This window comes from Carcharhinus amblyrhynchos, chromosome 1, assembly GCF_965287045.1.
Source record: "Carcharhinus amblyrhynchos chromosome 1, sCarAmb.v2.hapA, whole genome shotgun sequence".
In the NCBI taxonomy this organism is placed as follows: domain Eukaryota; kingdom Metazoa; phylum Chordata; class Chondrichthyes; order Carcharhiniformes; family Carcharhinidae; genus Carcharhinus; species Carcharhinus amblyrhynchos.
Window position 1 is genome coordinate 170,257,870 of NC_137324.1, and position 26,321 is coordinate 170,284,190.

General features: G+C 45.4%; 1 protein-coding gene across 5 annotated transcripts in view; it reads left to right on the plus strand.

The window, feature by feature from the left end:
- lef1 (lymphoid enhancer-binding factor 1) overlaps positions 1 to 26,321 on the plus strand; it is a 180,909-nt gene that overhangs the window by 148,002 nt on the left and 6,586 nt on the right. For 2 of the 5 annotated variants that reach the window (XM_080200107.1, XM_080200116.1), the window contains exon 10: positions 17,449 to 17,866. The exons of 2 other annotated variants lie outside the window; for them this stretch is intronic. In XM_080200107.1, the coding sequence (XP_080056233.1) occupies positions 17,449 to 17,645 (197 nt within the window). In that variant the 3' untranslated portion in view covers positions 17,646 to 17,866. Of the gene's footprint in view, positions 1 to 17,448; positions 17,867 to 26,321 lie in introns of those variants that run through there. One more of the 5 variants, XM_080200133.1, reaches the window with a different exon arrangement.

The following is a 26,321-nucleotide window of genomic DNA, read 5'->3' on the forward strand; positions in this document are numbered from 1 at the left end:
AGTCTTTACAGATAATCAAGTCTTAAAGGTACAGACAATGTGAGTGGAGAGAGGGTTAAGCACAGAGATGTGTATTGTCTCCAGCCAGGACAGTTAGTGAGATTACGCAAGCCCAGGCAAGTTGTGGGGGTTACAGATAGTGTGACATGAACCCAAGTTCCCCGTTGAGGCTGTCCTCATGTGTGCGGAACTTGGCTATCAGTTTTTGCTCATCGATTCTGCGTTCTCGTGTGTCATGAAGGCCGCTTTGGAGAATGCTTACCCGAAGATCAGAGGCTGAATGCCCATGACTGCTGAAGTATTCCCTAACAGGAAGAGAACACTCCTGCCATTGTCATAGTGTCTGCATGATCTCCCCAGTGTACCACACCTCGGGACATCCTTTCCCGTAGACTCAGCCTCCACTATGTGTCTCTGGACTGGTGCTCGAATCCACAACATTCTGACAGTAGTGAGAATTCTTAAAGAGAGATACGCATGCTCTAAAGATATTGTTTGAAAAGAAAAAAGTTAAGACTTGAATTTGCTTAGTATTTTTGACAAATAAACCCCAACATTGTTTTCCATTACTGCTGATCCAGCATAAATGCAGGCTGCCTCTCCGGCAATGGCACTGACGACAGCTCACTTCTGAAGACAAAGCTGATTAGAACGCTAGATTGGCACAGTGGTTAGCGCTGCTGCTTCACAGTGCCAGGGACCCAGGTTTGATTCCCAGCTTGGGTGACTGTCTGTGTGGAGTTTGCACATTCTCCCCATGTCTGCGTGGGTTTCCTCCGGTTGCTCCGGTTTCCCCTCACAGTCCAAAGATATGCAGGTTAGGTGGATTGGCCATGCTAAATTCCCCTTAGTGTCCAAAGATGTGCAGGTTAGATGGATTATCCATGGTAAATGAGTGGGGTCTCAGGGATAGGGCAGAGGAAAGAACCTGGGTGGGATGTTCTGTTGTAGAGTCAGTGCAGACTCCATGGGCCGAATGGCCTCTTCCTATACAGTGGGGATTCTATGGTTGAGTGGAAATAGTTTTGCTAATCAAAATTAATCCCCCTAGCTGTGATCTACACCAGTCTCACCCTGATGAACCTATGCTGTGCTCACTCTGTGGCTTTAAAGTACTAATGGCCTGAGGTTAGAAAGGGGGAAATGACTGACTCCTTGGTATGTGGATAAGGAGTGAGGACAGATTTAGACTTTGATGGTTGGTACAGTCAAATATTCTGCCTAGTTCATATCTGAAGAACAAGCAGATGGGTAGGAAGTAGGTGGATCTGGGCCCCAACTCATGAGACAGGAAGGCGATAGGTTGGAAAAAGATGGCAATGCATTCAACAGTGTAAAACCTCAAAAGCACAGAGACAGGTAGGTGGAGTGGGCAGAGGGGTGGCAGATGAAGTGTAATGCAATGAAGTGTGAGTTGGTGTGGTTTGGTAGGAAGAACTTGGAGAGACAATATAAAACAAAGGATAAAATTCTTGGGGGACGGGTGCAGGAACAGAGTGACAGGGGTGTTTATGTGCATCGATCATTACGAATAGCAAGGTGGAGAGAGCAGTTAATAAAGCATACAGTATTCAGTATTAATAGGGGCATAGAGTACGAGAGCAGGGAGGTTATGCTGAACTTAGAGAAGACTCTAGTTAGACCTCAGCTGGAGTATTGTGCATAGTTCTGGGCACCATACTAAAAAGCATTGGAAAGGGTGCAGAAGAGGTTTACAAAAATGGTTCCAGGAATGAGAAACTTGAGTTATGAGGATCGATTGGGAGAGATTGGGACTGTTCTCCTTGGAGAAAAGGCAGCCATCAGGAGATTCGATAGAGATGTTCAAAATCATGAGGGAGCTAGACAGGGTAGAGAGGGAGAAACTGATCCCGCTCGTAAAAGGATCGAGATCTAGAGGGCACAGATTTAAAATGATTAGCAAAAGAAACAAATGTGATGTGAGAAAAACTTCTTCACCCAGTGAGTGGTTGGGGTCTGGAATGCACGACCTGGAACTGAGGTGGGGGCAGTTTCAATCGAGGCTTTCATGAGGACACTGGGTGATTATTTGAGTAGAAACAATGTGCGAGAGTACGGGGGAAAAAGCAGGTGAATGGCACTAAGTCATGATGCTCATTTGGAGAGCCAGTGCCGATCTGACAGGTCAAATAGTCTCCTTCTGCACCGAAACAACTCTGTGATTCATACTATCACTTGTTTACAGGAGTCTGGAGTAGACAGCTTGGCTTTCATAAAGCTTTCCTACTCACTTTTCAATATTATTATTTTTAATCCTTTACACTTTTTGACAAGATATTGTAATGTAAAGTTATAGAAATGCTCAGTACAGAAATTGGCTGTTCAGTCCAGTAGATATATGCTTCATGCAGAGCTGTTCCCACCTCCTCCTGTTAATACAGCCTTTTATTCCTTTCTTCCTTACACACCTAGCCTCCCATTGAGTGCAACTCTGCTAATCACCTCGATCACTCCGAGAGGCAATAAACTCCACTCTCTGGCTGAAGACGTTTCCATTGAATTGCTTCTTGGATTTATTAATAGCTTTCTTGTATTTGTGGATCCTAGTTTTCGACTCTTTCACAAGTCTCTCTACGTCTACCCTGTCAAATGCTATCATATTTTTAAAGACCTCCATCAGGTAAACCCGCAGCCTTCTTCTCCCTCCACCCCCAGCCTGGTTAATCTTGCCTGGTATTCCTTTGTCTTATCCATTATGTGAGAAATTCCCACGTTTAATATCATGGATGTCCCCTGCTCTGATGATACAGGTGTATCTGGGGCACATTCCTGATCTAACTCAGGATACAACGTCTGAGGTCACGTACCCACCGACTCAAGAACAGCCTCTTCCCGGCTACCACCAGTCTTTTGAATGGATCTACCTTAATTTAAGTTGATAAAAGCAAATTACTGCGGATGCTGGAATCTGAAACCAAAAGAGAAAATGTTGGAAAATCTCAGCAGGTCTGGCAGCGTCTGTAAGAAGAGAAAAGAAGAAGAAAAAAGGTCATCTGGACTCAAAACGTCAGCTTTCTCTCCTCACAGATGCTGCCAGACCTGCTGCGATTTTCCAGCATTCCCTCTCTTAGTTTTATGTTAAGCTGATCTTTCTCTACACCCTAGCTATGACTGAAAGACTACATTCTGCACCCTCTCGTTTCCTTCTCTATGAAAGGTATGCCTTGTCTATTCGGCGCACAAGAAACAATACTTTTCACTGTATCCAAATGCATGTGACAATAATAAATCAAATCAAAATGTTTAAAATATCTCCTAGCCTGAGTTAGATCGGAAATGTTTTCTCCTAAGTTGTCGATATGTGAAAGAGGTGAAAAAGTAATGTGAAATGATGTTGCAGTGGATTGCACAATGATTAATGTTGTACAAGTGGTGTATGGGGAGTCGTACTTTGTACTGAAAATACTCATCCACGAGTTGATCAGCCATTAGACTAAAAAAGGCCCAGGTTCTCATTTTACTGGGTGCACAACTGGATTCTGCACTTTCCCGTTTGGTTCATGGAGCTATGGCAGTGTCGCTGATGATTTTAATTCGAAGGTTTAAAGTTTAAGTTTATTAATTAGTGTCACAAGTAGGTTTACATTAACTCTGCAAAAAATCCCCTAGTTGCCACACTCTAACACCTGTTCGGGTACACTTGTGGGAGAATTTAGCATGGCCAATGCACCTAGTCTTTTGGACTGGGGGAGGAAACCTTAGCCCCTAGTGGAAGTCCAGGCAGACAAGAGGAGAACATGCAGATTCTCCACAGACAGTGATCCATGCCAGGAATTGAACCCGAGCCCCTGGTGCTGTGAGGCAGCAGTGCTAACCATTATGGCACCTCGCAGGTGAGGCACACACTGTTCAGTAAACCAGCTTGTTGTCGTAACAACAAGGCCTTCATGGAAACCTCATACCATCAAGTGCACACATCACAGAGCAGGGATGGAGGCTACAGTCATCCACGGAGATGCTTCAGAAGTCTGAAAAGAATGCTTCTCAGGTGTAAGACGCAGTTAATACAGATGGAATTTGTATTTCCACGTGTCCCGATCCAGCAGTCTGACTAGGCCTAATTACAGGCATCTGATGTTGGCCTTGGCTTGGTCGCTAGCACCCTCACTCCTCATTCGGAATATCATGCCAAGACGTGGGTAGAAAATCTCTGCTGTGCAAAGGGCGCTACACTGCGAGGGATGTTATCTTAGGCCGACATATGAAACTAAGGCTCTTGGGTAGATAGAAAAACATTTCATGGTGATATTCTGAGGTACAGAAGAGGAGTTCTTCCCCATATGGTGGCCAATAATTAACCCTCAAGCAGAATCAGGAAAAACAAGCTTATTTGGTCATTATTGCCTTCCTGTGTGCTGGAGTTAGCTGTGCATAGATTGGCCTTTGTGCTTTCTACACTACAGATACACTTCAAAGTGCTTTACTGCCTGTGATGCATGTTGAGGTGGCCTAACTTTCTGAAAGACTCTATGCAAAAGCAAGTTCTTTCTTTTTTCCTCCTGAAGAGCAACGTCTGAGTTAAGGTGGTTTTAGGGTAAACATAGAAACGGAATGACCTGTCTTCTTGGTTGGCACAGTGGTTAGTACTGCTGCTTCATAGTGCCAGAGAGGGTTTGATTTCCTGCTTTGGGTCAATGTCTTTGCGGAGTCTGCACATTCTCCCCGTGTCTGTGTGGGTTTCCTCCGGGTGCTCCGGTTTCCTCCCACAATCTGAAAGACGTGCTGGTTAGGTGCACTGGCCGTGCTAAATTCTCCCTCAGTGTACCCGAACAGGCGCCTGAGTGTGGCGACTAGGGGATTTTCACAGTAACTTCATTACAGCGTTAATGTAAAGTTACTTGTGACACCAATAAATAAACTTCAATTAAAAGTACGATTGTCATTTTTGGAGAAACGCTGGGTGGGAATTTTTAGACGTTGCAGGATGCATATAATCGGAGAAGTCTTCTGGTCTTTTTGTGCACTCGTCGGTCCAAGTCTGTATGTGTGCAATTGTTGTTCCAAACCCTGGTCTGCTCCCAGACTAAAATCAAAGGGTCATTGTTCCCAGGGTGAATGACTCCAATTGTTGCTGTAATGATATCTTATTTTGCTTTAAGATTGGATCAGCCGCTTTGTTGCCGTCTTCTCTGAAGCAGCTCAGACACACTGCACTCACTGGCAAATTCGTTTTAACTTTGCGGTACTAGCCTGAAGCTTGTGAACTGTTCACAAGACAGCGGACCAGAGAAGCTATTTGTAGCAACCATTTCTGAGGTTGATCCCCAGGCAGTGTAACCTTATTTTCTTCCTCCCTCCTCCCCATCCCCTGTAAAGAACTGGGTCTTGTTTGTGCTCAGTGAAGTGGTCTTTTTTGTTGCTGAAAAGCCCTGTGTGTTATATTGGGTGTCAAATGTGCGAAACAGGGACAGGCTTGATCATTCAGTGAGAAACATTGAGATGAACAGCCTGCTACTGACATTGGATCATATAGATTATATACCTATGGCCTATAATCCTGCTTCAGCCAACCAAACCCCTCAGATAAATCATTTAGCATTTTAAAATTTGTTTAATGTATTGGTTTAACTTTAATTTAATGGTTTATGGCATATTCCCACGTGTTACCCATTTTTTTGAGGCATGTGGCTGAATTTTGCTGTGGAATTAGGACTCGAATGTCAAGGCGAAAAGCAGATCCCGAGCCTGCACTCACTGGCAACGGGATTGGCTCAGCCATTTTTCTACAGGTGGCCCCCTCCTTGGCCACCCTCCTTATGGCTAGCCCAGTCGGAGGGCTGGCTGCATTCGGAGGCTCAATGGTGGCAGCATTGAGAATGGCGAGGGGCAGGGGACGGCGGGGAGAGGGGTGATGTGTGCTGATGAGGCAAATCTGATAACTTCCGGGCTCCTTACCTTCAGGAAGGTTAGACCATTTACAATTCAGGAGAGGCGTACCAGGCCACTGGTGGGACACATCTCTCCAGGGGATTGATAGGGAAGCTTTCCCCGCCTGCAATCCTCCTTTCAGGATATGGATTCAGCAACTTCAAGGCCCCTCAACACTCATCCCTACACCCGCCACTGCTTCCTACAGGATGGCTGCTTCCATGAGGTCTGTAGCCTCTCTGTACCGTGTGCGCTTATCGCAAGAATGTTGGTGACACTGTAAAATGGTCCTTAATTGGGATTTTAATTAGGCAATTATTTAATTATACAAATTCTATGCTGCCACCAGACTTTTGAATGGACCTACCTCGCACTAAGTTGATCTTTCCCTACATCCTAGATATGACTGTAACACTCTCTGATATGATATGTAACACATCCTAGATATGACTGTAACATTCTGCACTCTCTCCTTTCCTTCTCTGTGAATGGTATGCTTTGTATAGCACGCAAGAAACAATACTTTTCACTGTATGTTAATACAGTTAACATGGGGAGAAAGCGGGAAAGTGGAACTAATCCACTTCAGATCAGCCATGATCTTATTGAATGGCGGGGCAGGCTCGAAGGGCTAGATGGCCCAATCCTGCTCCTACTTTTTATGTTCTTATGTACATGTGACAATAATAAAGCAAATCAAAATCAAATAATGAAAATTGCCTGGCAGTGGGAGCTGTCCCAATACGGCTTCTTGCTATTCTACAAGTTCTCCCCACAACCTGCCCCCTTGATGTTCTTCCTGCCACCCAGGGGCAATTAAAATATTGTTTCACCCAATGGAAAAATCTCTGTAGATTTGCACTTTTGATCAAACGGTTAAAATATTGACATCTTGTTTCTAGATGTCATTTTGCAGATTTCTTCTTGCTTTGGCAAGTCCAAGTGCAGCGCGGTGGAGTCTGAATTGTTAAATGGTTTCAAGAAGGAGATGGATATATTTCTAATAAAGAAAGAGAGAAGGGGATATGGGGAATAGGTGGGAGATGGATTTGAGACCAGGGAGAGATCAGCCATGATCTGATTGATGGTGGAGCAGGCTCGAAGGGCTGAATTTGCCTACTTCTGCTCCCAATTCCTATGTTCCTATGTTCATCTGTCTTATACTAGACATTTGGAGATTTAAGTGCAAGTCTCAGCATTCAAATTCCAAAGGCCTCCACATTCTTCCATTGATCTTTGTCCAGGTTTCTGCGATATTCAGAAAGATGGATAGAATGTAACATCTCATGAGATTTTTTCTTGTTGAAAGTTCATGTTGTAAACACATCCTTCATCTTCACAAAATTACCTCTGGCTATCTTCATCCTTCTGCTGACTTTGCCATCGCATCTACCATCTTCTGTTATTCTTTTTCTGAAAGACTCTCTGATGGGCAGTGCCACATGGATAGATTGGCATTTATCCCAGACGGGTCTAACCCTTGTGGCTGCTACAGAGATATATTTGGAAGAGTTCCACACAGTGGCAGAATCATTAAGGGGTGACCTGGGGACAGTATGGGCAACATCAGCAACTTGCATTCATATAACATCTGTAAAGCAGCAAGCCATTTCAAGGCACCTCATAGGAACATTATCAAACAAAACTTGACCCCGAACCACAGGTAGAGATTTTACACAGTTGGGTGTGTGTTTGACTGACTTGTCTTCTGACCATTAAATTGCCGTTGGACCTTTAGTTGGCTTGAGATGGGACTTCTGGCCACAGGAAGAAGAATCAAATGGCTTGCAACTCTCTTGTCAGAGAGCCACTGGGAGCAGTGGGCATTGTTGGAACTGCAGACAATCCTGAAGACCATGGACCCTGGTCTTTCAGATAAGAATAGAGCCTCACAGAATGGGAAGGGAGGAGAAACGTAGCCTCAGCAGTATTTTGATGGAAGGGTACTGATGTACAAAGGATAAGGGGTTGAATTGGCCTGTGGATGGGTGAGCTGCCCAATGCCTCCTGGCCATGTTAAGGTTTCCACTGGGGATGGGGTTGGGCAGGCACTGAGAATAGCACTGCTGCTATGGTGCCCCATTTTACACCCCCACTCCTCATCATGCTATCTGCTATCCACCACCTTCTCCACATCCAAATTCCTTGAGTGTTATTGGATCTGCACCCATCCAGGCAAGTGGAGAGTATTCCATCACACTCCGGATCTCTGCCTTATAGATGGTGGATAGGCTTTGGGAAGTCAGGATTTGAGTTAGCCACTGCAGCATTCCTACTATGACCTGCTGTAGTGACCACAGTATTTATATGACTAGTTCAGTTCAGTTTCCAGTTCAATGGTAACACCCAAGATGTTGATAGTGGGGGAACCAGCAATGGTAGTGCCATTGAATGTCAAGATGGGATGGTTAGATTCTCTCTTGGTGGAGATGGTGACTGCCTGATTCTTGTGTGGTGCAAATGTTACTTGCAATGAGGAAATCAGACCAAAAACTGTGTCAAAGAGGTAGGTTTTAAGTTGCAACTTAAAGGGTGAGAGAAAGTAGAGAGAGAGAGATTGAAAAACTTAGGGAGTTCCAGATTTTAGGAAGTTTGAATGCCACATGTGTTAAGGAACAGTACTGTATTGTTATGATTGTAGAATCTGCCCTCCTGAATATGTACCGTGATGGGATTTTCCAGCCCTTCCTGCCAGCAGGATCTTCCAGTCTCGCTTAAGTTGACTCCCACAAGGGGTTCCCCAGTAGCATGTGGACATCCATGCAAAAGCCTGTGGACTTTGGTAGGACTGGGGTAAAAGCCCAGTTATTTCACGACAATAAAATGTACGATTTTTTTTTTTACCCACCTGTGGTATGAACTCTATAGACCATTCATAACATATCCAGTCACAACAATCAGTCGGTATGACGCTGAGCAACAGAGGTTGTCTGTAACTGAAGCTGCCTTAAGCCTCGGTATTCATGATATAATGAGTTAGATTTGAAAAACAGCTTTGCCACACAATCCTTTGTTACTGGGAAATCCTTAAACAAAATAATCCATTCATATCCTTTTTGTCCAATGCAAACCGTCTTGTTTCTAAATAAAGAATATATTTCCAAAATATATTATCTATTTTAATGCCTATTTATAATCTGCAGAAAGTGTCATTTGCATTGTAAATAACGAAAGCATGAATTTCAAAGAGCTTTTGGCAAAGTGATAAGTATTATGGAATCACATTATTAAGACAAAATGAGCTTTCAAATATATAAATCTATATATAGAATAAATTATAAATGTGACATATGATATTTATATATAAACATCATGATTGACAGGAGACGGAATCATTACCTGAAGCAGAAATGCTGTAAACGTAAGAGAATTCATTCTGTAATCACATTTGGAGAAATATACACAGGGAACTGTAGTGTGTGTGTGTGTGTGTGTGTACACATGTGTATGTTTGTGTATGTGTGCATGCATATGTGTGTTTGTGCCTGCATGCTTGTGCATATGTATTTGTGTGTGTGTGTATGTGTATTTGGGTGCGTGTGTGTGCATATGTATGTGTGCATGCTTGTACGTGTGTATGTGTGTGTGCGTGTACATGTGCATGTTTGTATGTATGTGCATGCATATGTGTGTGCCTGCATGTTTGTGCGTGTATATTTGTGTGTGTGTGTGTGTGTGTGGATTTGTGTGTGGGTGCGTGTGTTTGTGTGTGGGTGTGTGTGTTTGTGTGTATTTTGTTTATTAATTTACAGGATGTGGGTGTTGCTGGCTAACCCAGCATTTATTGCCCATCCCTAACTGCCCTTGAGAACATGAACGGCTTCTTGAATGGCTGCAGTCTATGTGCTATAGGCTCACCCACAGTGCTATTAGGGAGGAAGTTCCAGAATTTTGACCCACCATCAGTGAAGGAATGGTGAAATATTTCCAAGTCAGGATGGTGAATGACTGAGAGGGGATGATGATGTTCCCAGGTATCTGCTGCTTTTGTCCTTCTCGATGGTAGAGGTTGTGGGTTTGGAAGGTGCCACCTAAACAACTTGGTGAGTTCTTGTAGATGGTACACATGCTGTCACTGTTCGTTGGTGGTGTAGTGATTGAATGTTAGTGGAATGTGTAGCAATCAAGTGGGCTGCTTTATCCTGGATGGTGTTGAGATTCTTGACTGTTGTTGGAGCTACACTCATCCAGGTAAGTGGACATAAATCCATTACATTCCTGGCTTGTGCCCTGTAGATATTGGACATTCTTTGGGGAGCAGGATGCCGAGCATTTGACCTTCTCTGGTAGTCACAGTGTAAATATAGCTGGCCCAGTTCAGTTTCCGATCAATGGTAACCTCCAGGATATTGACAGTGGGAGAATTCAGTGATGGTAATGCCATTGCATGTTAAGGGGTGATGTGTGCGTGTACATGTAAGCGGTGTGCACATATGTGTGTCTACAAGTATGTGTGCACATGTGTTTGTGTGTGTATTCATGTGTGCCTGTGTGTGTAGATATATATGTGTCTATTTGTGTATGCATGTGAGTTTGTGCACATGTGCATGTGGAGCCCAGTGCTATGATCTCAGCGTCAGTTGGCTGTGGGTTTAGGATGTGAGCAGCTAATCTAGATTAGTGATTTACTGCCCACTAAGGGAGTGCTGCATGGTTGCATAAGGTGTTAAAACAAACTGATGGTTCAACTGGATTGCAAAAGATTGGGTGAGATTGGTTGGGATTGTGGTCGGTGCAGACTCGATGGGCCAACTGGCCTCTTTCTGCACTGTAGGGTTTCTATGATTTCTATTTTTCACAGAAGATTGAAGAACTCTCCTGGTTTCCTTCCATTTATTCCTCTCTTAACTAAAGATAAGTCACTTATTCCAATTGTCAATTGTTTGTGAGACCTTGCCTTATATATCTGCTGATAAAGCATTAGTGTGTAAGATGTTAGCTCAGTTAGTTGGATGGCTGTTTAGCGATGCAGAGTGATATCAATAGCTAGGGTTCAATTCCCATACTGGCTGAGGTTATTTATAAAGGCCTGGTCTTCTCAATCTTGCTCCTGGCCTGTGGTGTGGTGATCCTCAGGTTGAATCACCACCAGCCAGTGCCCACATCTTCAAAAAGGTGGGAGCACAGCCTCTGGGACTTTGGCAAATTTCTTTTTCATTTCATGAAACTAGAAAGGGTTGTGAATCTCTTTGGGTTCATTCAGAACTCTGGATGGAATTTTCCGTTCTGCCTGTCACGGGAATTGTAGCAAGTGGGGGCAGACCCTGCAAGGGTCCATTGGTCTCGGGCGGGGATTTCCAGCCTGGGGGCAAGCACGGCTAGAAGATTTCACCCCCTGAGTCCACTGTTTAATAAGAAAAGTACCAATCTGCATATTCAGGATTGTACATTGGTATTGATGCATTGGAGAACAATTACATGCAGAAGCTCAGGTTAGAGTATCTGGGGTTAGATAAACTGGGAGAGATCGGTAATGCTCAGGAGCTGTAGACAAATGGCTTTCTCCTGCTGGAGATTCTCCTGACTGTGATTAGTGCCAATCCAGGCGATTCCTGTGCCTCTGACTGATTTCTGCTTTGATTCGAGTCCCAGGATAGCAGGTCTCCAGGACCTGTCAGTCAACAAGATAGCAAGCAGCAAATCTTACACCATATCTATTGACAGTGAAAGCACATCTCTCACTGACCAAGGCTGACTGTCTTCAGACTAAAATATTAATTCTCCAACCCTTTGTGCCCACTGTCCTCACCATCACAGCTCCTTCCAGCTCTTGGTGGGATTGTGTGGACATTGAAAATCTCTGGGTGCATTCGTTATGGATACACTATGTAGCAAAAAGAAACTTGACATTTTTATACAGCGACCTTCAAGTCTTCAACAACTTTACCACTAATTGATTAGTTTTACAAAAACGGTGGAAAAGCAAGATCCCATGGACAGCAAATGTGTTAACAATGAGAGGTTCCGATCTTAGTGTTGTTGGTTGTGGGGGTGAATGATGGCCAGGGCACAAGCGATCAGTCACATTCTCCTCTTCAGCTAGATGGGATCTTTTACTTACATGTGGCTGCCCCAGTGGCCTAATAGATAAGGCACCGGCCTCCTAAGTCAGGGGTTGTAGGTTCGAGTCCCGTCCGGGTGGAAACATTTTTTTGTGGTTGGCACAGTGGTTCGCACTTCTGCCTCACAGCACCAGGGACCCGGGTTCGATTCCCAGTTTGGGTCACTGTGCACAGTCTGCACATTCTCCCCATGTCTGCGTGAGTTTCCTTCGGGTCCTCCAGCTTCCTCCCACAGTCGGATTAAGTGCATTGACCATGCTGATTTCTCCCTCAGTGTAACCTGAACAGGTGCCGGAACGTGGCGACTAGGGGATTTTCACAGTAACTTCATTGCAGTGTTAATGCAAGCCGACTTGTGACACAAATAAATAAACTTTAAACTCTGAGGGAAAAAGAGATTTAGCCTTAATATCTCATCCTAAAGTCACCTGCAGCATATTTTACCAGTTTATAGAATAAGGTTTTGTGGACTGCAGCAATAGAACTGAACTTTCAATTGTGGCCACAGTTGAGTTATGAGTCAAATGTAATTCTACACAAGGATTGAGTTGGGCTCAGAGAAGAGCTGTCAGTGATGTGGAGCTGTGCAAGAATGAAAGCCTGATCACAAATACAATCCCCGGCACTCATCTTAGAGATTAATATGTTATTTCCAACAGGGGCCTGACAGATCCCTCTGTTAAACCAGTTGTACAAAGATTCCCATTGTGAGCAGACAGTCAGTGATGCATTGTTTCTGTGACATCAGTTTACTTGGGGTTATTTTCCTTTCTGAGGTTAAAAGTTTCTCGTCTTTCGTTGCTGGAGCAGTGTTGAGCTGGAAACCTCGTTCTGTCTGGAAGACTTGGTGATTGGGGGGCTGGATGAGTAACGTTGTCACCCGTGGAGTATTGTTTTTAAGCATCCCAAAACCAGACAATCCTGCTGCTGAGGAACTTGTGGAATGGCTGAAGAGACTTGAGAGGCCAATGGGTCCAGCGAGCAAACCTACATTCTCCATTGGCAACCATGAGCAGCTCCGTCTTGTGATGACCTCCTTTCCTGATGGTGTTGATCCTTCATTGGGTTATGAACAAAGAACAATGCAGCACAGAACAGGCCCTTCGGCCCTCCAAACCAGCACAGATCACGTTGTCCTATCCAGACCAATCGTCTATATCCCTCTATTACCCTTCTATTCATGTGTCTATCCAGATACGTCTTAAATGTCGCTCACGTATCTGCCTCAACCATCTTTTTTGGCAGTGCATTCCAGGCCCCCACCACTCTGTCTAAAAACCTTCCTCCGTACATCTCCACTGAACCATTTCCCCCTTAACTTGAACTTGAGCCCCTTTGTAATTGACAATTCTTCCCTCGAAGAAAGCGTCCAACTGTTCATCTTACCTATACCCCTCATAATTTTATAAACTTCTATCAGATCACCCCTCTGTCTCTGTCTTTCCAGGGAAACAATTCCAGTTTATTCAATCTCTCCTCGTAGCTCGTACCCTCCATAGCAGGCAACATCCTGGTATACTCTCTGCAAAACCTCCACATCATTCTGGTAGCGTGGTGACCAGAATTGGGCGCAGTATTCCAAATGTGGTCTAATCAACGTTTATATGAGTTCATGGTCTGCAAGTCTTTTCCGATATCTCACCCAAGTGACCATTCTTGATCATGTTACCTTGAGTTACTTTCAGCCTGCAGCGCAGAACTAGACCAATTGGCCCATCTGATGCACGCCAGTGTTTATACTCCGCATTAGCATCCACCCACCCTACTGGATCGAACCCGATCAGTAAAACTTTCTCCTCCTTTCTCCCTCATGTCCTTTCCTGGCTTCCCTCCAAACACACCAATGCTATTCATCCCAACTACTCCCCTTGATGCAGAGTTCCACATTCTAATCATTGTTTCAGGAACAAAGTTTCTCCCAAATTCCCATTATCAGGAAACATCTTAGAATTTTGTCCTCAGGTTTTTGAATCCCCGTCAAGTGAAAACATTTTTATGTCTACCCTCATGAACCTCTTCGCCATTTTTAAAGATCTCTTATCAGTACACATCTCAGCCTTCTCTTTTCTAGGGCAAAGAAAAAAAAGTCATTTCGTCCTTTCTGATAGTTAGAATCTCTACAATACAAGAGGTCATTCAGCCCATCAAGTCTGTACCAACTTTGCAACAGAGATCTTACCCAGGTGCACCTCTGGCCCTGTTCCTGTAACCCCACACATTTACCCCGCTAATCCCCCTAACCCTCACATCTCTGACACTAAAGGATAATTTAGCATGGTCATTCCAGCTAACCTGCACATGTTTGGAGTGTGGGGGGAGGAAACCGGAGCACCTGGAGGAAACCCATGCAGATTTGGGGAGAATGTACAATGTCCAGACAGTCACCCAAGGCTGGAATTGAACCCTGGTCCCAGTCAGAACCAGATAGCAGTGCTAACCACTGTGGCACCTGCCGCCAGTTATAACCACTCAACTCTTGACTCTAGACTTGTGTGGTTTCCTTCAACTCTGGACTCATTGGATGCACAGTATTGCAAGTGTGGTCTAACCAAGATTCTGCACAATTTTAACATCACCACTGCTTTTCAGTTCTGGTCCCTTGAGAAATGAACCCTCCTGTTTGTTCTGTCTTTATTTTAAGGGTTTATTAAGCTGTGTCACTACTTCTGGTGATTAGTTTCCTTTGTTCCTCTGTATGAGCTCTGATGGTAAGTGGTGGCAGGCTGTTGGTTTACCAAAGACAATCTTCAACCAATGTACACTCAACAGTCACTGACAGGTGCATGTGGCAGCACTGGCCACCTGAGTCGATGGTTAGAAAGAATGCAAATAAAGACATCACACTCGAGATGGGAGCAGGGAATTGACATCCGGACCGTCAAGCCTGCTACGCCATTCAACTCAAATATGGCGGATCTTGGGCTTTCCCATCCACTCCCCAAATCCAATGGTTCCTCAAAGGACCAATCATCCGTCTATCTCAGCCTTAAATATAGGCAGTAGTGGATCATCGCATTTATACAGCATCTTTCACATTCTTGGGACATGCCAAAGCACCTTGCAGCCAAATAAAGTACTTTTGTAATATTGTCACTGTTGTGATGCAGTCAACTTGTGCACAGCAATTAGTTAAATGACTTGCTTTAGGTGTTGGTTTATCAGGAAACATTGTCTTGAAAACAGAGAGTTCTCTTTGGTGGAATCCCTGGTGGGATTTCTTACACCTACCTGAGAGCTTTGGTTTGACCACTCGATAGAAAGATCGGACATCATACAATAGAATCATAGAATCCTTTCAGTACAAAAGGAGGCCATTCAGCCCATCGAGCCTGCACCAACAACAATCCCACTCAGCCTCGTAATCCTCGATATGGACCGGGATAACTGCTGTTCATCACACAATGCCATGGGATCCTTTACGTCCAAATGGTAGGACAGACGTGGCCTCAATTTCACATCACATCCCACAAACAGTGCATCTGACAGTGCAACATACCCCTCAGTACTGCAGGGGAGTGTGTTGAGTAGCAGGGACCTTGGTTGATCCCCTAGCCCAGGAATGTGAAGGTTAATTACAACATCTCCAACAACAGCTCCAAAAATCAACCCAGCTCAGCACCGGCCAGAATCTGACCCTGCAACCTTCCCAAACCTCTTGGCCAAGGATCTTGTGTAACATATGACCAGGAGAGCTCAGCCACACAAACAGAATAATGTGTGGTAGGAGCCTTGAGTGGTTTCTCTCAAAAATTGCTTTATTTTTACTACTGTGTAATTATTGCATAACCCTGTATTGTCAATTTAAGTTTTTAAAGTTAAATTTATTTATTAGTGTCGCAAGTAGACTTACATTGATATTGCAATTAAGTTCCTGTGAAAATCCCTGCTCAGGCGCACTGAGGGAGAATATAGTATGGCCAATGCACCTAACCAGCACGTCTTTCGACTGTAGGAAAAAACTGGAGCACCCAGAGGAAACTCACGCAGATATGGGGAGAATGCGCAAACAGTGACCCAATCTGGGAATCGAACTCAGGTCCCTGGCGCTGTGAGGCAGCAGTGCTAACCACTGTGCCACCATTTCTCCACAATTGTAAAAAGACATCTGCAATGTACTTCCCAGAGAGAGCACAACAGTTCAATATTCAGTCCTTGTCTGGGCTGAGTTGTTTGAACCAGTTTGTGGGGGGTGGGTGGGTGGATCGCTACAACTGATCTAGAGTGGGGGAAGTCTTGTGGCACAATGGGTAGCATCCCTGCCTGTGAGCCAGAAGGTTTGAGTCCCTCCCCAGGACTTGATGGCCAAGGAAGGTGCGTTCATAACACAGTCAAACAGGTTGAATGTCAAATCCTTCCAAACACGCCATGGCTGGGGGTGAGAGCGGGAGAGACTCCTGGTCAGCCACGCTTGATGTGGACTGGCACCTCTCAATCTTACAAGCCCATTGGTGATAGACTAATGGACTATTCCAGAAATTACTAGCTATGGAAACAGAAAATCTGCCTTGGAGCAACAGTAGGTGTGGGAAGGGAATTAGAATTGGATCTAGAGAGGTGGGATAAAATCAACCGGGGTTCACCAGACCCCGGGGATGAGAGGATTGTTTTGTGCTGCATTGCTGAGTAAATTAAGTCCATATTCTCTGGAGTTTAGAAGATGAGTGGTGATCTCTTTGAACTGCGCTGTTGGGGCTGCACAGGGTGGATACTGAGAGGCGCCTTGTGCAGGCTGGGGGAATCTAGATCACAGGGAATGCAGTCTCAGGGTAAGAGGACTATCATTTATCACTGCAATGAGGAGAAACTTCTTAATTCAAAGGGTTGTGGATCGTTGGACTCTCCCCCTCAGAAGGTTGTGGGTGCTCCGTCATGGAATATACTTAAGGCTAGGATAGACAGAGTTTTAGTCTCTCAGGGAATGAAGAGGTGTAGTGAGCGAGCAGGAAAGTGGATTGGAGCCCAAGATCAGCCATGATCTTACTCAATGTCCGACCGGCCATATTGTCCACTCCTGCTCCAGCTTCTTGTACTCTTGTGCTGTCTGTCCTCAAATGTTGACCGGTGACTCATACTGGGAAGCGTACCAAAGCGGAGACAAGTTTGGATGTGGATACGATTCCTCCAGTGGAAGAACACCCCCCCCCCCCAACACTCCACTGCCTCCCCCACTCCACCTTACCCCCATCCCCAACCCCCAGCCTGAGCGCACTTGCTGAGTTACCCGAGGAGCCTAATCTCAGCTTGCGGCAGTGACCGAGGAGGAGTACGGTGAGGGAAAAAAAAACCAGAAGGAGAAAGAAGAAGAAGAAGAAGAAAGACTGGGGAGATGAAGAGGCGAAGTGGGAGCGAGGAGAAACAAATTGCAGGATTTTTGGCGGGGGGTTTTGTTTTTCCTCTACGGTGTAAGAAAAAGGAAGTGCTTAAAAGTTTTGTGTTTTCTCTTTCTTGGATGAATCTTTCCTCCCCGTATATTCACTTGTTTATTTCCTTCTCGCAGGCCACTCACCAAAACTCCTGCTGCTCCAGCCAGGAGAGCAGGATGGGTTGGGCCACAGACTTCTCCGTGACTGTCAGCAGCGCTGTTCCATCATCAGCCAACAGAAAGCCCAGGTCAAGTGGGGAGAGCCAGACGATGTCAGTTTTTTCCCTCCCCCGGAGATGGAACGTCTCACTTCTAAGTGGTGCTCCATCTAGCAGCCCACCTGGAAAACAATAACTTGACACACACGCAAAATAATAATAATAATAAAAAAAAACAAACACTCACCCGACTTGAGACGGACGGTTCTGAGTGGCGGGAAGCTCCAGGACTCGGAACTTGGGACCTCGCGGTTGGAATTTGAGCACTCAACGACTGGAGCGACTGGGGTCCGCCGTCGAGACTTATCGTTTTAAAAATTTGATCTTGCTGCTGGAAGACCACCCCCCCCCCTCCCCCCCCCCCCCCCCCCGCCCCTCCCCAAACTGGCTCCCAAACTATCCCTTTCCTTTGACGAAGGAAGCTCTGGCCAAGGGTCCTCCTGACTTGAAACGTGTCGGCTCTATTCTCTCTCTCTCCACAGATGCTGTCAGACCTGCTGAGTTTCACCGGCGTTTTTCTGTTTTCCTTTCAGATTCCAGCGTCCGCAATATTTTTTGGCCTCCGTCCCCGTCCCCTGCCCCTATCCCGCTCTTACCGACGGGGTTCTTGCCGCGTAGGTTGCGCTTATGCACCGGGCGCTGTCCTCGGCCTGAAGGGAAACCAGCGTCCTTCTCAATCACCTTGCACGTGTGCTGTAGTTGAGGAATTGAGGATAATCAGCTTATTTGTTTTTATTTTCTTTTTTTTGTAAAGACTGTTTTGTTTTTGACCTGGAAGCACATTCTCCACTGGGTTCTCAGTCCCTACTAGGGTACGCCTGCATAACCGCTGCTTTACCTACTTGGGGGATACCGAAAATGGGATTGGAGGATATCAAGATCAATGTGGTTCCCATGACATAGTTTGGCAAAAAAAAAGAGGAAATTTGAACAAACCCCGCCCCCCCCCCACCTTGACTGCTCCCGTTACCTGTCCCCCCCTCCCCCCACAGCCGGAGTCCGGTTGCTACCCACTTCTGACCATGTATATTGCACTTAATTGTCCACCTCCCAGCAACATCAGGATGCCACCACCAGTGGCGCGTTGTTCTTGGCGATTGGGACATGTGGATTCAGAGGGGGTCGACTTAAATCCTGCCAGTGTCCCTCCCCACCGCCCCCGCCGCCCGTCCTCGCCGAGGGCGGGCTGACCCCGTACGGTGACCCCCACTGACCTGGCCATGGTCAGGGACACAGTTGTTAACCCCCGGGATCGAGGGCCGGTGGTTTCAGGGCCCCTGCCGCCGCCGCCCTGGGACACCTCCTGGCTTCTTCTGCAAAGCAGCTGCAGGATGCCTTTATTTAAAAAAAAGAGAGAGAGAGAGCGTGAAAAAAACTGGAACAAAATATTAAATGGTGTCTTTTCATTAATGAGTGTTTTGATTGAACTGATGGGACAGATTTGTGGCAAAGAATATCTTTCACATTGCAGGCACAGCAGGGATTTTGGAGTAAGCTTTCTTGTGAGCTGTGTCATTATACTTATTCCTTTTAAAGCAGATTTGGAATTTTAAAAATAAAGTCAAAAGCTGTTTTTTTTTAGCTTTTAGTGTGGTTTATTTATCCATTATTCACGTTGAGGCTCTATAAATCTTCTTTTGTGACATAAGGGAGTGTAGTGGTTATGCTACTGAGTTTTAGTCATTGAGAGGCCTTGACTTAATCCGAGAGACCATGAGTTTAAAACTGGCAACACAAGTTCATGTTTTTAATATATCAGGATTGTCGCAAGAGCCCAAATGGTTCACTAAGTTTAATTTTATGTATTATTGTCACAAGTAGGCTTACATCAACACTTCAATGAAGTTGCTGTGAAAATCCCCCAGTTGCCACACTCCGCCACCACCTATTCAGGTACACTGAGGGAGAATTTAGCACGGCCAATGCACCTAACCAACATGTCTTTCAGACTGTGGGAGGAAACCAGAGCACCCGGAAGGGACCCGCACAGATTCCACACAGACCCAAGCCCGGAGTCGAACCTGGGTCCCTGGGTGTGTGAGGCAGCAGTGCTAACCGACTGTGCCACCGTGCCGTCCACAGGGAGGAGAAATCTGCCATCCTTACCCACTCAGACTCGGATGTGGCTCCCGTCCCACAGTCAACATGGGTTTGCCCTCTGAAGTGGCCTCACTAAGCCCCTCAGCAACTCAGGACGAGCAGTAAAGGCTGGCATTACCAGCGACATCCAAATCCTGAGAGTGATTAAGAGAAAAACAAAAATCATTTTCATGGGAAACCCAAATGGCAAAAAGCAAGTGAAATTATTCCAGCTCCACTTTGAGCCTCCCAAACGTTAGGGTTCTGCTGAAATTGAAAGATAATAGCTACTGGATGCAGCAGATGTGGAAATTGTTGTTACCGTTGGATACAGTTTTGGTGGGACCACATCTGGAGTATTGTATCCAATTTTGGTCTCCTTATTCGAGGAAGGATGTGGTGGCATTGGAGGCAGCTCAGAGGAGGTTCACCAGATTAATTCCAGGGATGAAAGGGTTGACATTTGAGGAGAGGTTTAATAGTTGGGGCTTGTACTTGCTGGAGTTTAAAAGGATAAGAGGAGATCTGATCAAGGTATGTAAAATTTTAAAAGGGATTGATAAAGTAAATGTAGACCAAATGTTTCCCCTTACGGGGCAACCTCGAACAAAGGGTCACAGGTATGGGTTGAGAGGCGGTGGATTTAAAACTGAGATGAGGAGGAAATCATTCTCACAGAGGATGGTGAATTTGCGGAACTTGCTGCCCTATAGCGCGGTGGAGTCTGAATCATTGAATGGTTTCAAGGAGGAGCTGATATATTTCTGATAAAAGAAGGGGGTAAGGGGGAGCAGGTGGGGAGGTGGATTTGAGACCAGGCAGAGATCAGCCATGATTTGACTGAATGGTGGAGCAGGCTCAACAGGCTGATTTGCCTACTTCTGCTTCTAATTCTTATGTACAAGAGACATGCATCTCACTTCATTTAGCGGGGAAACCCATTCTTCGCTGCAAATAGGAAGCAGTTCTATATTGTCCTGTGTGTTGCTTTTGCTGCTGTGAAATTTCTGATTTCTTAGAGGCCTTTTCCTCCGCAAGAAGCGAAGTGTTTTCATGTGAAGCTGGTGGGAAAGCCTTCCGGGGAAGAGTTACCCATGGCCCATCTCTGATATCATATGTGATACGATAAGGAGCACAAGATGGGGCAGCACGATGGCGCAGTGGTTAGCACCGCTACCTCACAGCGCTAGGGACCCGGGTTCAATTCCTGGCTCAGGTCACTGTCTGTGTGGAGTTTGCATGTTCTCCTTGTGTCTGCGTGCGTTTCCTCCGGGTGCTCTGGTTTCCTCCCACAGTCCAAAGAGTGCAGGTTAGGTGGATTGTGTGTGCTAAATTGCTCTTTGGTGTCCTGGGATGCATAAGTTAGAGGGATTAGTTGGGTAAATGTGTGGGGTAGTGGGGATAAGGCCTGGTGGGATTATTGTCAGTGCAGACTCGATGGGCTGAATGGCCTTCTTCTGCACTGTAGGATTTCTATAATTGTTCAATGATTTTCTATGAAGCTAAACCTGCTCCCATTGATTTCACCTTCAATGTTTTCTCAGTTCTGTAATCGGAAAGCTTAGCTTCATCTATTTGTCCCCAAGCACAAGCTATCACTGCCTTTGCCAATCTGTGGCTGTGTGTGTGTGTGTGTGTGTGTGTGTGTGCGTCAGGGTGGGGTGGGGGGAGGGCTTCTCCATGTTCCTCTTCCAGTTGGAAATCCAATTCAAGATGGCGCAAAGCTAAGGATGCGTGTACAATCATTCCGTCATCACCAGTGCCTGCTATTTGTCGTTATCCAGTTCCCAAAGTATTTGTGTGCGGGGCACAGCGTCAGAGCCCTCACGCTCCGGGGGTGGGGGTGGCTGTCGCCACGTAGAAAATCGAAACAGTAATAAGCCATTCGGCTCATTTACATGGCGGTCACTGGTGGCGATGATATTTTTTGTGAAATAGGATTCCGGTCACTCGAGGACGAATCGAAAACTCCTGTGGTGTGCTTTCTGACAAAAGATTTAATAAAATTGTGTAAAAACAAAATAAATAATTTGTTGGAACATCCTCATGGGTTTTTTTTTTCAATGCACACTCGAAAGGTACACTTGGAATTCTTCTTCAGTCTGTCAACTCTCCCTCTTATCAGCAACCAGTCCAAACTGAGGAAATCAGGGAGTCTTGCAGAGAATCTAGGTGGTTAGTTTAGCACAATAAAATGCTGAACCATCTACTTCATCGCAGATCGTCCTTTATAAAAGAAAAAGAAATAAAATAAAACGCACCAAACTAATGAGTGCTGTGGTTTCTTCAGCTACAGGAGGCCACAATACGTATGAATGTAGTGCCATTTTGTTGTTCGAAAACTCTGTGATACACCCTAAAGTCTTGCTTTCTCACCCTCTTTTCGTTTTAACTTTGCATTTGCATGTCAGTTATTCTTGCAGAGTGTAAGGTCAGGCATCACTTGAAAGGTTGGCTGACTAAATACACAATGTAAAGGTAAACTTGCAATAGCCCCACATGAAGGGCGGCATGGTGGCACAGTGGTTAGCACTGCTGCCTCACAGCGCCAGGGGTCCGAGTTTGATTCCGCCCTTGGGTCACTGTCTATGTGGAGTTTGCACGTTCTCCCCATGTCTGTGTGGGTTTCCTTTGGATGCTCCAGTTTCCTCCCACACTCTAAAGATGCGCGGGTTGGGTTGATTGGCCAGGCTAAATTGATCCTTAGTGTCAAGACGATTAGCAGGGTAAATATCAGGGATAGGGCCTGGGTTGGATTGTTGTTGGTGCAGGTTCAATGGGCCAAATGGCCTCCTTCCGCACTGTTGCTTCTATGATTCTAAACACTCGCTCCCTCATCCAGATGATAAAGATGGAATTCTTTACGCAATATTCCTCGTTCTTTCTAATTAGGATTCCTTTCAAAATTGAGATCTATTCCTTGTGGTTTATATGTGGATTTTCCCAAAACCCACTTTGGGTAGGAAATTGACTGAGATGGCAGGAGATCAGGCGGGGAAATTCAATGCTTATGCCACATCAGTGATCCAAAGAAGGCCTCACACTGAGCTCAGGTTTTCAAACAGTTCAGGAGAATATAAAAGCTCCTTGAAACCTATTCAAAGTGTTGAGGTGAATGAGGGAGGATCTCATAGAGACTTATAAAATTCTAACAGAAATAGACAGGGTAGATGAAGGGAGGATGTTCCAGATGATGGGGGAGTCCAGAACCGGGGGTCACTGTCTGAGGATTCGGGGTAGACCATTTAGACGGAGATGAGGAGACATTTCTTCACCCAAAGAATGGTGAGCCTGTGGAATTCATGACCACAGGAAGTAGTTGATGCCAAAACATTGAAAGTACTCAAGAGGTGGCTGGATATAGCACTTGGGGCAAATGGGATCAAAGGTTAGGGGGAGAAAGCAGGATTAGACTATTGACTTGAATGATTAGCCATGATCATGATGAATGGTGGAGCAGGCTCGAAGGGCTGGATGGTCTCCTCCTGCTCCTATCTTCTATGTTTCTATCCTCTGCCATCCTGGCCAACATTCCTTCCTCCCAGTGTAGATTTACCAGAATGGTACTTGGAATCCAAGGATTAAATTTTAAGGAGAGATTGTGTAAATTAGGGTTTTATTGCCTGCAATTTGGATGATTAACTGGTGATTTGATTGAAATTTTTAAGCTATTAAGGAGAACTAATGATGTGAAGGAGAGAACTGTTTCCATTGATTGGGGAATCAGTGAAGGCGACACAAAAAAATTGGAGTCAGATCTTTCAGTAGAGTTGGGAAAGACTGCTTCACATAAAGGGTGGTTGAAGTTTGGAATTCACTACAGTAAGTGGGGGGGTTGTTGTTGGGTCATTTATTAATCAGTCTGAGATTGATAGATTCCCATTAACCAGATGTATTAAGGAATGTTGGGGAAATATAGGTAAAGGAACATAGAAAATCGAAATAGCAAAGGCTATTTGGCTCTTTGAGCCTGCTCCACCATTCACTTTGATCATGGCTGATTGTTCTCCCTGTGTCAACATGGGGTTCTTCCGGGTGCTCTGGTTTCCTCCCACAATCCAAAGATGTGCGGGTTAGGTTGAATGGCCGTGCTAAATTGCCCCTTAGTGTCAGGAGTACTAACTAGGGTAAATGCATGGGGTTATGGGAATAGGGTCTGCGTGGGATTGTGTTCCGTGCAGACTCGATGGGCTGAATGGCCTCCTTCTGCACTGTAGGATTCCATGATTCTATGATCATAAAAATTCAGCATCCTGATCCCATCCCCCCTATATTGCATGATCCCTTTAGCCCCAAGAGCTATATCTAATTTCTTCTTGAAATCACACAACGTTTTGGCCTCAATTATTTTCTGTGGTAATGAATTCCACACATTCACCACCCTCTGGGTGAAGAAATTTCTCAATTTTCAGCAAACGGGAACGTCAGACAGGAGCGAAACATCCAACAGGAGTTATGTCACAAATCAACAATGATCTCACTGAATGGTGGAGCAGGTTCTGGGGGGTGGAGGAGAGGGGGGGAGGTTAACTGGTCCCTTTCCATTCCTCTGCACACAGCCAACAACATCAATAATAATTCTACAATTAAAATAAAAAAGCTGTATTTATCTAATGCCTTTCATTAGGGGTGGCACAGTGACACAGTGTTAGCGCTGCTGCCTCGCAGTGCCAAGGACACAGGTTCGATTCCCGGCTTGGGTCACTGTGCAGAGTCTGCATGTTCTCCCCATGTCTGCGTGGGTTTCATCCAGGTGTTCCAGTTTGCTCCTACACTCCAAAGACGTGTGGGTTAGGTGTATTGTAAATTGACCCTTGGTGTCAGAGGTAAATATGTGGGGTTATGGGAATAGGGCCTGGGCGGGATTGTTTTGGGTGTAGGCTCGGTGGGCTGAATGGCCTCCTTCTGCACTGTAGGGATTTATATATATTCATTGCTGTCAGGCATCTCAATGTGCTTTACAGCTGATGAAGTATTTGTGAAGTATAGTCACTGTTGTAACATAAAGAAAGCAGCAATCACTTTACATACAGCACAGCTAGCTCCCACAAACACAATATATGATGATGACCGAATAATCTACTTCTGTTTTTGTGATGTTGACTTGGGGATAAATATTGCGGAGGACACCAGGATATTTCCCTGCTCTTCTTCAAAGCAGTACTGGGGAATCTTTGACATCAAACGTAAAGGGCAGTGAGGGCCTCAGTGACACTGCATGCACAGCCTCCCCTATCAGTACAGCATTAGGAATGTCAACCTTAATGTCCATGGTCACGTCCTGGATTAAGACTTGAACCCACAGCCTTGCTACCAGCAGAGCCAAGGCGAAAGTCTTCTGCACCCGTTTTCAGCAGATGGGGAAAGCCAGATGGGGCAAAGCATCCAACGGGAGTCCCAAAACATTCTTTACACTGGTGAGATTTCCCTTGAGATTGTCACCACCTCCCCTTGCCAACGATGTAATGGGATTCCCACCATGAAAGGAGTGGAACCCCATTCACAGACCTTGCAAGTCATTAGCTGGCACCCCATTGCAACATCCTCCTATGTAGAGAAACCAGCACCACCACCCACCTTCCATCCCCCCACCCCACACACACACACACACACACACACACACACCGCTTCCAGCATAATGGCATGTCGGCAGGGTTTAAAAGCCAGCCCGGAAGCACACAGATAAAAACAGCTCCCTGGACCGAGGGGGGTCATGCATGGATAATACCCTGGCACTGCTCCCTGGCACATTCCCCGTCAGCACGTTATGGGACCCAGGCCTTCCATTTTCTTTCTCTACTGTTCAAAATTGGAGCTGGAAAACCCAGCAAGACGGCTGATGGGCCGCCCTCAGCTCCTCTCAACTGAGACAACATTGAGCAGACAAATCAAAGAATTGAGTTTGCTATGCTGCCAGCAGTCTTGAATTTGACACTGATAATAGTTAACATTAAAAAATGTGAGTTAATGGAGAGAGAAAAACGGGTTTGACACACAAATATGTTAATGCAACTTAATATACACCTGGTGTGATAACCACCATGATTTCCATGGGGAATCTCTAATTGATCTCCCTCTGGGGCTTGTTGAATATGAGTTCCTTTGGTAACCAGCAATGGTCTGCCCAGATGGAACTCTGACCTAAACAGGACCCTTCATAAGGCAGACACAGGGAAGGGACTGCAGAAATGTTGTCCCGGGTGGGGCCTGTATATGTACGCCACAGAGTAGTGGCTTAATTTTGGGTTTAACAATAAATAACATTCCTTTCCAGTCAGGCTTCCAGATTCCCATCTTAGGAGTTTATTGACACCAATGTTGAGTTGAGGAATTAATTGCAAAACTAGTCCAAGCAAGCCATGCAAGATTTAGGACAGAGATGAGGAGAAATCTCTTCATCCAGAGAGGGGTCAGCCTATGGGATTCGCTACCACAGAAAGTAGCTGCGGCCAAAACATTAAATGTTTTCAAGAAGCAGTTGGATATGGCTGTTGGGGCTAAAGGGGATCAGAGGATATTGGGGGAAAGCAGGAACAGCCATGATCATAATTAATGGTGGAGCAGACACGAAGGGCCACATGGCCTCCTCCTGTTCCTATTTTCTATCGACAAAAGACCCACGAGTTGCATGAAAACAGGTAGCCTATAGGACTGTAAACTGTAAATGGCCTGCAATGTCCTAATATATAATCATGATTGCTTCATAATATT